General features: G+C 43.9%; 1 protein-coding gene across 1 annotated transcript in view; it reads left to right on the top strand.

Moving 5' to 3' along the window:
• TRPM2 (transient receptor potential cation channel subfamily M member 2) overlaps positions 1-13,439 on the top strand; it is a 319,065-nt gene that overhangs the window by 63,635 nt on the left and 241,991 nt on the right. The window contains exons 10-11 of the mRNA XM_029607926.1: positions 543-672; positions 10,559-10,704. Of these exons, the coding sequence (XP_029463786.1) occupies positions 543-672; positions 10,559-10,704 (276 nt within the window). The remainder of the gene's footprint in view (positions 1-542; positions 673-10,558; positions 10,705-13,439) is intronic.

Genomic DNA, 13,439 nt, shown 5'->3' with positions numbered 1-13,439 from the left:
ATTTCATCAACTAATTGACTTTACAATGGAAATAGCCTTCTGTACTATCAAGTATGCCAAATCACTGATCTATACAGCCTTCCAGTGACTGGATGGTGCTTAGTGCTGCTTTATATGGGGAATATGCTCAGATAGAGGAACAAAACTGTAAATAATTGAGAAGAGAAATCGGTGATGCTGCGGTTTGAGATTGCTCCGTTCATCATCAGAGTTTGAGATTGTTCCAATCATCAAAGGTCTGAATTATGCCTTTTGTGTACTGGACCCATTACTGCATACTTTTTAGATTTTCTTTTTTAGATTGTGGTATAGCAGTGAAGATTTTTGTTTTGTTCTATACTTTTTATTGTACCAGTACAAGAATAATGAAAAGATGTCCTAATACAAGAGGTTTTGAGACCATATAAATCCTTTTTCAGAAACTCTGCATTGGGAATTGGTTCTGTGACATAGATTTAATGCTCTGCTTTAGTAAACCCTCTACTACAGAAGTTTTGTTAGCTTTTATTCCAGTTACTGACCCACTTCCCTTTTGGTTGCAGACTCAGGACTGTCTGGTGGCCGCCATGGGATGCAGCAAAATTCTGAAGGAGCTTTCCAAGGAAGAGCAGGATACAGACAGCTCAGAGGAAATGCTGATACTGGCTGAAGAGTTTGAGCAGAAAGCCATTGGTTAGGAGTGTCTCATATATTAATAGGATTTAAGTTGTGTCTATCATGAAAACAAGATTTTAATAGACTTTTGCCAATGAATGCTACAGAAACAGTTCCTGGCATCTGTCCTACATGTAAGCTTCTAAATGGGAGAAGGAAACTAATTATTATTTTTATTATTACCAGATTAGAACTGGTTAAACAAAGGTAAAAGTAAATAATGACTTACTGAAGATCACACAGTGAATCAGTGGTATGGAGAAACTGAGTTTGCATTTTAGGAGTTCTGCCAACTCCTCATTTAGGGGCGGATTTTCAGAGCCCTGCTCGCGTAAATCCGCCCAAAACCGGGCGGATTTACGCGAGCAGGGCCCTGCGCGCCGGGAAGCCTATTTTACATAGGCCTCCCGGCGCGCGCAGAGCCCCGGGACTCGCGTAAGTCCCGGGGTTCTCGGAGGGGGGCGTGTCGGGGGGGCGTGTCGGGGGCGGGCCCGGTCGTCGCGGCGTTTCGGGGGCGTGTCGGCAGCGTTTTGGGGGCAGGTACGGGGGCGTGGCTACGGCCCGGGGGCGTGGCCGCGCCCTCCGTACCCGCCCCCAGGTCGCGGCCCGGCGCGCAGGAGTCCCGCTCGCGCGCGGGGATTTACGCCTCCCTCCGGGAGGCGTAAATCCCCCGACAAAGGTAGGATGGGGGTTTAGACAGGGCCGGGCGGGTGGGTTAGGTAGGGGAAGGGAGGGGAAGGTGAGGGGAGGGCAAAGGAAAGTTCCCTTCTAGGCCGCTCCGATTTCGGAGCGGCCTAGGAGGGAACGGGGGTAGGCTGCGCGGCTCGGCGCGCGCAGGCTATACGAAATCGATAGCCTTGCGCGCGCCGATCCAGGATTTTAGCCGATACGCGCGACTACGCGCGTATCTACTAAAATCCAGCGTACTTTTGTTTGCGCCTGGAGCGCAAACAAAAGTAGGCTATTCGCGCTCGTCTGAAAATCTACCCCTTAATGCAGCAATGTTGGACTTGAAATTTTGCAGTTGGCAAAAAAAGTTAGAACATTTTTTTTCTATTTAACTTACATCCAGGGCCTACCTCTTTTCTTTTCCCTTATCTGGGTTTGGCTGATATAGGGTTCATGAAGGCAATTTTTAAAAGCTATTTCCCCAGGTAAATAGGCTGCCTGGAATTGCCCTCCATGTATGTGGACAAAAGTAAGAGTGGTTTCATATTTATTTTGAAGTAGATTCCTACAACAACTTAAATTTAATAGGTTACGGTCCTTTGATTTTACACAGTTCCAATGAAAATGTTACTTGTCCTATTATTCTGCTTCTTTGATGGTGAGGATGCATTGCTCCAAATATAGAACAATCAGTATTTTGCAAATGGAAAAATGTATCCTTTCCTTGAGTCCAGCTAGACTAGTCCAGAAGACTGGGTTTGCATCCCAGTCAGCAAATGGAGACACAGGACAGACTTAATTACATCACCCCTTATTTGGTTGCATGCTGTGCTCACTCTGCTAGTATTCTATTCAACAAGCTAAGAAGAAATTAAACAAACATCCCTACCACAGAACCGAAGAGCTTCGAGGGAACCAACAAGAAAGAATCAAACTATATGAAAAGAAAAAAATGTATATGGGCATTCACCTGAGCCAGAAAAACCCCCCCAAAGAACCATGGGTTTCAACATAATAAATTCTGAAGTATAGTCGACTATCTAGAATCTCTGAAAATAATATTTATAAACAGTAGCTTAACTGTTGGCAACCAAGGAGAGTTTCTGAACTGGTCTGGCTTCACTCAAGGAAAGGAAAATATCAGGTAAGGGTAAATTTCTCCTCATCATCCAGCCAGACCAGTCCAGACACCTGGGATGTAACTAAGCTATCCCTTAAATGGGAGAATTGCCAACCCTGCCTTTAATACACCAGAACCAAAGGTTGCTTCTTCTCTGGTCTGGACGTCAAACCAATAATGTTTCAAAAATGAATGCAAAGACAACCAGGTCACCACCTTGCAGATATTGTCCAGAGAGACTAATCTCAAAGTTGCAACCAGAGCTCAAGTAGAGTAAGCCTGCAACCTCATAGGAAGAGGCAAACCCTTGTCCATGTAGGCCGTGCCAATAATCCAACAACTAACCTTGCTTTGGAGGGCACCTCACCTTTCCTGGGATCACTGAAAAGTACAAACAGATGATCCACTTCCTAAACTCATTAGTCATCTTGAGGCAGCATAGTAAAATGCTCTTCATGTCCAGGAGCATGACCCTGATGGTCAGATATCCTCTGCAAGATTCTGCCTATTAAGTGCCAAGACATAAACACAAAGAAGACCCATCTCAGTCATTCTTGAATAAAAGCATCCAATTCTGATGAGCCCTGTTCCTTCCTTCTACTGAAAAACCAGCTCACCTTGGTGTTGACATGGGTAGCCATCAGATCCAGAACCAGCTTCCCCACCTGTGGACTCCAAGGCCCATGGCAAAGAGTTATTTCCAGGTTGTAGGATCTACAGTGGCAACAATGGATTTAGTTCCCTGGGCGAGAGCTCACATGAGGTCATAAAGGAAGGTGCTCTCCAGATGGTCTTCTCAGTCCCAGGATTAATCTTTCAGGCTTCCATGGTTAGGTCAAGTCAAGAAGACTTTCAAATGGTCACTGATGTCGAAGAATCTGGATTTGGGGGTGGATCCTGACTATCCAGCATGGATCACAGTGACAACGCATGCCAGTCTCCTCGGTTGGGGAAAACACTGTCTATATCATGTGCTCAGGGCACTTGGTCTCCAGAGAAAGCCAAGTATTCTATCAACAGGACAGGTAGTAAAAATTCTTTCGGACAACACAATGGTGGTAGCATATGTGAATCATCATGGCAAAGGCTTCCTCTGACAGGGACCATTCCTCTGGATCCAAGGATTTCTGACTGAGAAAATTTCTCTGCACAATTTCTGTGTCTGCAGTGTATTCTGGAGGAAACATCCTTACATGCTTTTCTGCCCAAAACATCAACAGTTCTATTTCCTGTGCCACTTGTTGACTTCTGGTACCACCCTGATGATTCACATATGCTAGCACCTTCTTGGGGATTTTGAGGTAAGCTTTTTGCATATTTTGAATGGCCTCAATTTTTGGGACATCCTCTTTTTGCCTCAGAGCATGTGCAGAGAGTCAGAGGGCTGGTGGTAGAAGAAGAGTTGTAGTAGAAGAGTTGAGAAAACCCAAAAGGACTAGACAATTTGAATGTTTTTTTAGACTAAGAGTTTTGAGAAGAATGGAGAAGTGAGTTTTGATATTTTGGATCAATTTCTGACTGAGAGGGAGAATCTCTGGAAGGAAGGATGGGATCCTTGTTTTTTTTGCATCTTGCGCTAAGTTAACAGTATGGTGAAAGACAGATTGGGATTTGTTGAGAATTTTGAGAAGTATTCTGGAGAATCCATCTATTTTTGAAGCTTGGGGAAGTTTTTCCATCACTCCCGGTGTATGTTGGAATTTGAGGAGAACTTACCCTTATTGAGGAAGGCATTTTGGACTAGGACATATTCATGAGAAAGTGGGTCATCAAAAGAGGCCTTTGGACAAGAAAACATACTTGTTTTTTATTTGTATTTTTTCTCATCCTGTTTTTGATCTTTAGAATCATTGCCTGGAAATTATTTTTCAAGCTTAAGAAAACCTTTTTATGATTTAAACATTTAAACAATTTGGACTCTAAGTTTTCTTCAGGTGTGCTTTTCTGAATCAATAGACCCCCCTCACTGTAACTGTGAATTTTGATACAGGAGTTAGAATGACTGTGCAGCCTGGTTATCCTACTACAGTACCTAGGGCTCTAGTGGCTTAGACTTCCTCCCCGCTAGAGAATCTTGGCCCCTAGGGCTGAAGTTGTATGCAAGAATGTGTTAGAGGTCTAGAAGAGTAAAGACAGCTCTAGGACTTTGCAGTAGCCCTTGCATCAGGGACCCTTTGCTAGAGAGGGGGTTACACAAGAGCTGTGCTATTCTGGCCGTAGCTGCCTTACTTTCCTGAAGTGATTTCACCCTTATTGACCAGTTGTTGAGATAAGGGTGAACCAAAATTCATTCTTGATGAAGGGCCACTGCTATTACCACCATCACTTTGAAGAAGGTCCTTGGCGAAATTGAAAATGGCTTCCTAAAATTGCAAATTGAAGATACTTCTGATGATCATCTCTGATTAGAATGTGGAAGGATGCCTCTGTCAGATCTAATGATCACAAGAATTCCACCACCATACTGGTACCATTGCAGATTTCAATGTTTCCATTTGAAATGAATTTTTTTCCAAATATTTTTATTAGCTTTCCATAAAATAAAACAAATAACATTATCAACAGCAAAACTGTAGATTACTTACAATGCAAATGTAGATACATTTTTATATATATGCATTTGACACCAATAATATAAACTTCCCCACCCTAACCCATCCTCTCATCTTCCTATCCCAGTGTTATTACTTCTCTTTACACCTGACCAAGGAATTACTAAATTTATCCTGACAGAGAGTCAAAGCTGGGCCAAAAAAGAAGAAAACAGCCATACAGAGTCCATGATTTTTTTCAGAGCTTTGTTGACCTGTTTCAAATCTAAAGAGTCTCTTCCTTCTTCGGAATCATGAAGTAAATCTAATATCTTCCTTGACTTCTTTGGGAGGTAGGCACCAGGACTAGTACTAACCATTAACTCAGAAGACAATCAAGGGTGATACGATTTGGAGCAGATCAACAAGGGGAAACCATAAAAGTGCCTGAAATAGGGCAGGCAGGCTCAGAGCATAACTCTCCCTGACTACATCCAGAACCCACTGATTTGATGTGATTTAGGCCTACCTCCAGAGAAAAACTGCCAGACAACCACTTACAAGGTCTGAAGACTGGGCTCAAACACCTTCATTGTGAATTATGGGAACTGTGGAAAGAGCAGGACCTCTCCTCTTTTTTGTTTGAGTGAAAGGACTGAAACCTATCATAAAGCCTAGACTGCTGGCTTCCTGAAGATCTAACTGACTTACCATGCCTAAGTCAAAATAAAGACTTCTAGATGGAGCAAATCTGGCAGCACCCCTGGGCTTATCTTCTGGCAACCAAAGCACCTTAGATTCACCTAGTGATTTCACAAATTTTTCCAAATCCTCTCCAAATAAGAGTTTCCCTTTGAAGGAGTATCTGACCAACTGAGACTTTGAAATAGAATCATACAACCAATTGCACAGCCACACCAACCACTATGCTCCTACAATAGAGCCTATAGCTCTGGGTGCAGTACAAACCAAATGCATCCACTAAAGGCTGAACCTAGTTCCATCTGAGTTGCTTCCTCCAAAACTAAGTTCATACCTTCCAAGCAGCTCTCTTTGATAAGCTATGATGCCACTGCAAACTGCCGCGTACAGCACTATGCCCGCTGCTTCAAATGCCTGCTTCAGTGCTTTATATTTAATCAACTCTGGATTTTCAGTCCTGTGTAATTTTAAGAGAAGGTCGTCCTTCTACTGGGATAGTTATGCTCCTCATGACAGCACAAATAAGAGCATCCATCTGTAGCATCTGCTACTGTTTTTGCCCTGTTACAAAACACCATAAGATGTTAAATTTTTGGGGTCCTCCCCCTGCTGTATTCCCATATTTTTGTGGGTTGTTGCTTAGGGATATAAATCCCCCCCCCTGAGCATTTGATCAGGGTCATTACCTCTCCCCAAGAAGATCAATCCAGAGGGGTCTGTCTGCTTCCCTGTTAGATGGTACCTGAAGAGAATGGAGATTTTGAGAGTAGAAGAGTACTGGAGTTTTTGGATTTTTTGAACCAATTTCCTGAGAGAAGGGCAAACCCCCTGTATCTTGAAGGGCAAGGTTCTGGATCTTTTATCCTTGCGACCAGTGATCAGCAGAGGATGGAGATTGTGAATTTTTGGGACTAAGATTATTGCAGAGATTGTTGGAATTATCTGTGTTGGAAGAACTATTTTTGAACAAGGGGCTTGTCATCTTTCCAGCCCTTGCTTCATGCTGGAACTTGAAAAAGGTTATCCTACCCTCCAAAGAGAAGGGATTCTAGAACTGGATACTGGTTCAGTTGGGAGAAGAACTAGGGGACTTACCATGGACAAAGAGACTATTTATTTTTTGATAATGATTTTCCTGATGCAATTTTTTTTATTTTCTCCATACTAGCCTGGATCCTGATTTTCAAACTTTAAATACATTTTTCTTTGAACACCATTCTCAAACTCTGTAGTTATTTTGCTATCTGAATCCCCAGTGGAAATACCTCCCACTTGAGAACAATACTAACTAGTGGCCATGAAGAGTGGGGTGAGTGTAATTTTGATGACTGTATCCACAGCTACACCAGAGGCCCAGGAAGTTAAACCTTCCCCGCCCCCCCATCGGATGAACCCCAGGGGTGCTTATAAATCATGTGTGAGAAAAGGAGAGATCTGGGACATAAAATAGCTGCCTGGGGAACTCTGTGTCCCCCTAAATTTGCTGCACCTCATGAAGGGAAGTTTACATACCTTAGAGCTTTAAAATTCTCCTTTTCCTGTGCACTGAGAAGGGTAAAGCTTAGCCAAGGCCTTACTGCATTTCAAACTGTCCGGCGGAGAATCCCATTTCATTGAAATTAAATTTTTGATAGAATTTATTTAGATTTTTATATTCTGTTTTTCGGTACTTCAAAGCAGATTATATTCAGGTACTGTAGGTATTTCCCTATCCCCACAGGTCTTATAATCTAATTCTGTACCTGAGGCAACAGAGGATAAAATGACTTGCCCATGGTCATAAGGAGCAACAATGGTTTCCCCTGGGTCATAGCCCACTGCTCTAACCACTAGGCTACTCCTCCACTCTGATGATGGAGTAGAAAGGCTTGGGTGTTTTCTTCAAATCCACTATAATAGGGTTCTCTTCTGAATTTACTTCCTCTGCACCCTTTTTCTCTGCAATATGTAAAACCTTCAAGGATTGCAAGATCAAAAAAAAGGAGTTCCTCTTTGTGAAAAAGCCTAACCATATAGGATTTTCCCTCTTCAATGGGAGAAAATTCCTCTTTCTTTAGCTCCTCATCGCTACCCTTAGGACCTTTGAAATCCAAAATGGAATAATCAGTTTTGGAAGAGACCTCATCCTCCAAATCATCCATCTCCTTCTTCTTGGCTTTTCATCTGAAACTGACCATCCATCAGCCTTGGTAGAGGCCATGGAAGAAGAAACCCAAGGAGATGAGCTTTGGCCCATGCAGAAAGCCTGGTGTAGTCTTTAAAAAACTCCACAGAAACTGCTGCCCAGGAGTGAGTTGAGGCTTATTCCTGCAGAGGAGAGACCAAACCAGATACTCCCAGTCCTGAAGCACTTGCATCTCCAGAGGGTCCTGCCATTGCAACTAACTGCATTGGAAACAGCAGTGGAGGACCAGTTTCCAAGAGGGACTTTCCCCATGGTTTTAAAATGGCTAATGAAAATGCCGTGAGAAGGCTCTCGCTGGTGGGGAGCCTGTTCTGACTGGTCTACTGAAGTTGACTCACCTACTGGTAGAGCTTCTCCCCTATGCTTTCTCTCTGTCTGGTCTGTGGAGGATTTACAATGCAGCCCTTCCAAAATGGCCAGATGCATACCGCACAAATTACAGAATGGGGCTTCTCTTCCAATGTTTCCCTCAAGATGCCATAGCAGCTGCTGTGTTCAATGCCCCGGCAAAAGTCACGTCAGCTGTCCGGCCGATAAGAGTAGCAGCACTGCAAAGCATCACACTGTTTTCTTCCTTTCAGCCCTTTTTCTTCTTTTTTTTTTTAAACTTTATTGCCTGGATAGGAGCTGCTTAGTTGCTTCAATGGAGAAGGGGAAAGAGTGAGGAAAGAACTGAGAGGAAGAGAGAGCCAAAGAAAGGGCAAAGGAAAGAAAACCCATTCCTCAGAAACCTCTGGCCATCAGGCAATGAACCACTGTGGGAGAGAGACCTAAACTATCATCCCAGGGAAAAGCTGTACTGAATGAGAGAGCCTAAGCGATCACTTCAGGAGTAGCTCACCTGGGGGAGGGACCTAAGGACTGCCACCCAGGAGCAGTTGAATCAACGTCTCTTTCACCCAGAGTAAACCAGGACTCAGAATAGCATAGGATGCTTGCCTATCATCTGTTGGAGACAGGGAATAGTGGTAGGCTGAGCAAAGCACAGGGGTCTATAAAAGAAGGGTGGCCAATTCCAGGGCCACAAACCAGGTCTGGATTTCAGGATATCCATAGTGAATATGCATGAGATAGATTTGCATACAATGGAGGGAGTCCATGCAGATTATCTCATGCATGTTCATTGTGGATATCTGGACAACCTGGTCTGTATGTGGCTCTTGAGGATCGGAGATGATCATTCCTGCTATAAGAGGCGATGTCATGAAGCCTGTTCTCTGTTTCCATCTGCTGGTTGTGAAGCATAACTTAGGCATCTGGACTGCTCTGTCTTGATGATAAGGAAAGAAATGTTGCTCCGTCTCTCTAGACTGACCTCTAGTGGTATCCTGCCTAGGCGGTGATTTCTAATAACATGTAATCCTCTAGCCACCAGTAGAAAAATCACTTTTCACTTTCCATACATAGATTAGCATATGTTCATAAGGGATGTACTTGCCCACTTGAAGCTTCCGCATGGGTTAGGATGTTTCAAAAGGTTTGGTCAACTCCAACCGCAAGCTGTTTCTGGGACGTCCTGAGTCACTGGCTCTGGCACTGCTCTTTCTGCCATTCTTGTCATCTTTATCACCTGCAAACCTCAACTTAGAACTGGATGCTCCTCACTGTTACTTCTTTAGAGCGTGGTCAGAAGACTATCCCCCTTTGACCTTTAGTGGTCTCCTTACATTTTCTACTGGTAAACTACACATATTGACCTTCATTTTCAGTTTTTATTTTATTTTGCATGGTAATTTATTGGTGTTTATTACAACAAAGACAAAAATGAGAGAAATCAGTGGGGGGAAAAAGACTCAATTTTTCAGTAAATATAATTTTTGTTCTTGTAATAAACACTGATAAATTTCTAGGAAAAAATAAAATAAAAACTGAAAACGAAGCTCCCTAATTAAACTATCTTAGGTCTATAAAGTGATCTAGACTAAAAATAGGGAGCCACTACTACATTTTTCCAAGGTTAGGGACCTCCTAAATTTATAATAACCAAACCAAGCTCTTGGTGCTACCAACATAGTGCAACGGTAATGGCACTAAACCTTGGTAGTATGGAAAATTAATAAAACCAATTTAATAACTCCTTTTGGTGCTCTGATTTTCATGGAATTGTAGTCATTGGTATCTTCAAATTCACTGACATTTGTTGATCTTTAAAATGTATTACTCTGATCTGTTTCTAGTACATACCTCACCTTTATGTGGAAAATGTATGGCAACAGCAAAGGCTTGATTTGGGTAAACTTAATGAGGTCAATATTCAAAGTGTGTTCAGCGCTATTTAGCCAGGTAAGCGGGATTTATGCCATATAAGTCCCTTACATGGCTAAAAAAGTAGCCACATAAAAAGTAAGTGGATAGTGGGTGGATCGGGGCAGAGTGAGTTATCCATATGACTTATGTGGCTTACTGCCAAAACTCGGACTTAGCCGCATAAGTTGTATGGCTAAGCTAGATGTGCCCTAGAACAGATCTAAACTTAGCTGGTTAGACTTATATGGCTAAATGCTCAGTTATATGCATATATTCAGTGGCAGAGCCGTGCTGCTAAATGTACATCGTATGTTAGCCGGATAGGTTCTAACCAGTGAAGTTACTTAATCAGGCAGTTTTGAATATTGATCCCAATATTTATAACCATGGTTCTCTCCCCATTTGTGGATGATCAGTGGGCTTGCTTTATGTCTCGCTTTGCAAATTCAGGCCTATTCACGGAGTGTTATCGAAAGGATGAAGAAAGAGCCCAGAAACTCCTCATTCGTGTGTCGGAAGCCTGGGGAAAAACGACATGTTTGCAGCTTGCGCTGGAGGCCAAATGCATGAAGTTTGCGTCCCATGGGGGTGTCCAGGTTCTTCTCTTTTATTCATTTACTTGTTTTCTTCTCCCTCTATCTACAATCCTTTGTCATCCTGTCCCAGCTTTTATTACATCATTCACTCACTTTCCAAACATATAGATCCTATGCTTCAGTGTCCTGTGTTATACACTTTTTAGTCTGAGGAGCTGCATCCTTAGAGCCCAATTTTATAACAACATCCCTCAAAAAGCTGGGGCACAGGGAAGAAGAGGACTCAAAAAATGCAAAAGCCCTAAGCTGGAAAAATAGGGATAAAGATAGTAACAATGGCTACAATTGCATTGCCCATTTTACTAGCCAGTCTAATCTCTGAAGCCAGAATTCAGTAGGCTGTTTAGAGGACAAGTTATCTGGCGAATGTTAGCCGGATAACTTGTTATATTCAACGGGATAAATGTCCCGCTAAATATACTTGTTTAAAGTTATCCGGCTCCATATGGCCAGATAACTTCATCCCTAACCGGCTATTGATTGAATATGGCCGGTTAGGCCTAAAATTATCCGGCCTCATGTGAATATCATCAGAGATATCCGGGTAAGTAGCGCATCTTAGGAGAAATGCCCATAAGTCACAGGCCTCCTGACCTGATGCCCACCCCTCACCACCACAATGATTTATCTCTCTCCCCACTTTACAGTATCCAAAACTGGCTCTGAATGTTTAAAAGGTTGAAACTTGTAAAGTTCCTAACAAACATTACTGCTGGCCCAGATCTCCCCCTTCCTCCCTCCCTCCCCACAAAAAATAAAATAAATTTATAGTGTTTCCCCACAATCACCCCCTCTCCCACCCCTGGCTCTTACCCTCCCACCTACCTCTTACCTCCAAAAGTGGCCCTTGTCTGTGTGCTGGGATCGCTGTTCTCAGTGATTCTGGCCACTTCCAACGTTAGTTAGCCTGTTACCTTTGTAACACTTCCAGTAGCGGCGCCTGAACATCCTGCCCTGCTGAACAGCTGCCACGTAGCGGGATAACTAGTTATCTGGCCAGATAGTTAGCTGGCTAAGTGGTGGATGGAGTGAGGGCATTCCAGGGAAAAGCTATCCTGGCTGGATAAGTTATCTGGCCAAGTCTGATCGGCCCACAGGACTATCCTAAAATTACCGTATTTTTCGCTCCATAAGACGCACCTGACCATAAGACGCACCTAGGATTCAGAGGGGGAAAATTTAAAAAAAAAATAAATTGTGCTAAACCGGCTCTGCGTCTGGGCGTCTTATGGAGCAAATTAGGGGAGTGCATAGCTTTTTTTTCTCCCCATTTTGTTTTCGGGTCTGGGGAGGGCCATTTCGGTCCACTCCCCAGATCAGAAAACTTTTCTTTCTCTGGGAACCCCCAAACCACCCCCCATCCCAACCCTTTAAATTAACAACCTCCACCCCCCTGACCCCCCAAGACCTGCCGAATTAATTTCCTGCAACCCCCCACCCTCCTGACCCCCCCAAGACCTGCCAAATTAATTTCCTGCAACCCCCCACCCTCCTGACCCCCCCAAGACCTGCCAAACGTCCCTGGTGGTCCAGCGGGGGTCCAGGAGCGGTCCGGGAACGATCTCCTGGGCGTGAGCCGTCGGCTGCCAGTAAACAAAATGGCGCCGACGGCCCTATGCCCTCACTATGTCACTGAGACCGACCAATAGCAGCGGTCGGTCTCAGTGACATAGTGAGGGCATAGGGCCGTCGGCGCCATTTTGTTTACTGGCAGCCGACGGCCCACACCCAGGAGATCATTCCCGGACCCCCGCTGGACCACCAGGGACGTTTGGCAGGTCTTGGGGGGGTCAGGAGGGTGGGGGGTTGCAGGAAATTAATTTGTCAGGTCTTGGGGGGGGGGTCAGGAGGGTGGGGGGTTGTAGGAAATTAAGTCGGCAGGTCTTGGGGGAGTCGGGGGGGGGGGGTTTGTTAGATTTTTGTTTGGTTTTTTTTTTATATTCGCTCCATAAGATGCACATACATTTTCCCCCCACCTTTGGGGGAAAAAAAGTGCGTCTTATGGAGCGAAAAATACGGTAGCCAGATAGACTTATTCAGCTAACTTTAAGATAGCTATATATACTTAGAGGCATTGCTGAATCGCTGAATATATGGGCTAAGTTAGCCAGATAAGTTTATCCAGCTAACTAGCCAAGCCACACACAGTTCAATATCTACCTCACAGTGGGGCCGATGTGATAAGGTGCGCTGAAACTGCTGCAGGTTTGTATGTGTGTTTTTCTGCGTAAAGCCCCATACGGGTATGTGATAAGGGTTTTGTGTGCAGGAAAAAAAGCATGTACAAATGTGCTTACCAGACCCATGGTTTGCTGCACCAATGTAAGCTAATGGCATGCAAAGGAGGCGATTATCTATTTACAGGCAATGCAGGGAACTGTGCTAGCAGGGAGCTCGTGTTAGTGCAGGTTTTTTAATGTGGGCTTTTAGTGCATGGATCAGGGCAGGTGGTAAATGAAAGTGCCAGTATGGAGACTGTTTTTTTTAATGATTTTGAGAATCAGTAAGGCGGCGGACGGAACAGGTAGAGAAAAGGTAACTTCTCAAAAAGGCAGAATCGCCGATCTGCATTTCAAGCTCTCTGGCAGTCAGAGTCTGATTATGAAGGGGGTTAGATATTGCTCTATCCAGGTTCACATCAACTTCTGGTCTACTATATTATTCACTTTTTTAAAAAAGGCTTTTGCCCCGAGAATCAATCGCAAGCGTTCACACACCGATGTGTGTCTGTGCGG

Source organism: Rhinatrema bivittatum, chromosome 6 (genome assembly GCF_901001135.1).
Source record: "Rhinatrema bivittatum chromosome 6, aRhiBiv1.1, whole genome shotgun sequence".
NCBI classification, from domain to species: Eukaryota; Metazoa; Chordata; class Amphibia; order Gymnophiona; family Rhinatrematidae; genus Rhinatrema; species Rhinatrema bivittatum.
This window is presented reverse-complemented; position numbering and strand designations above follow the sequence as displayed.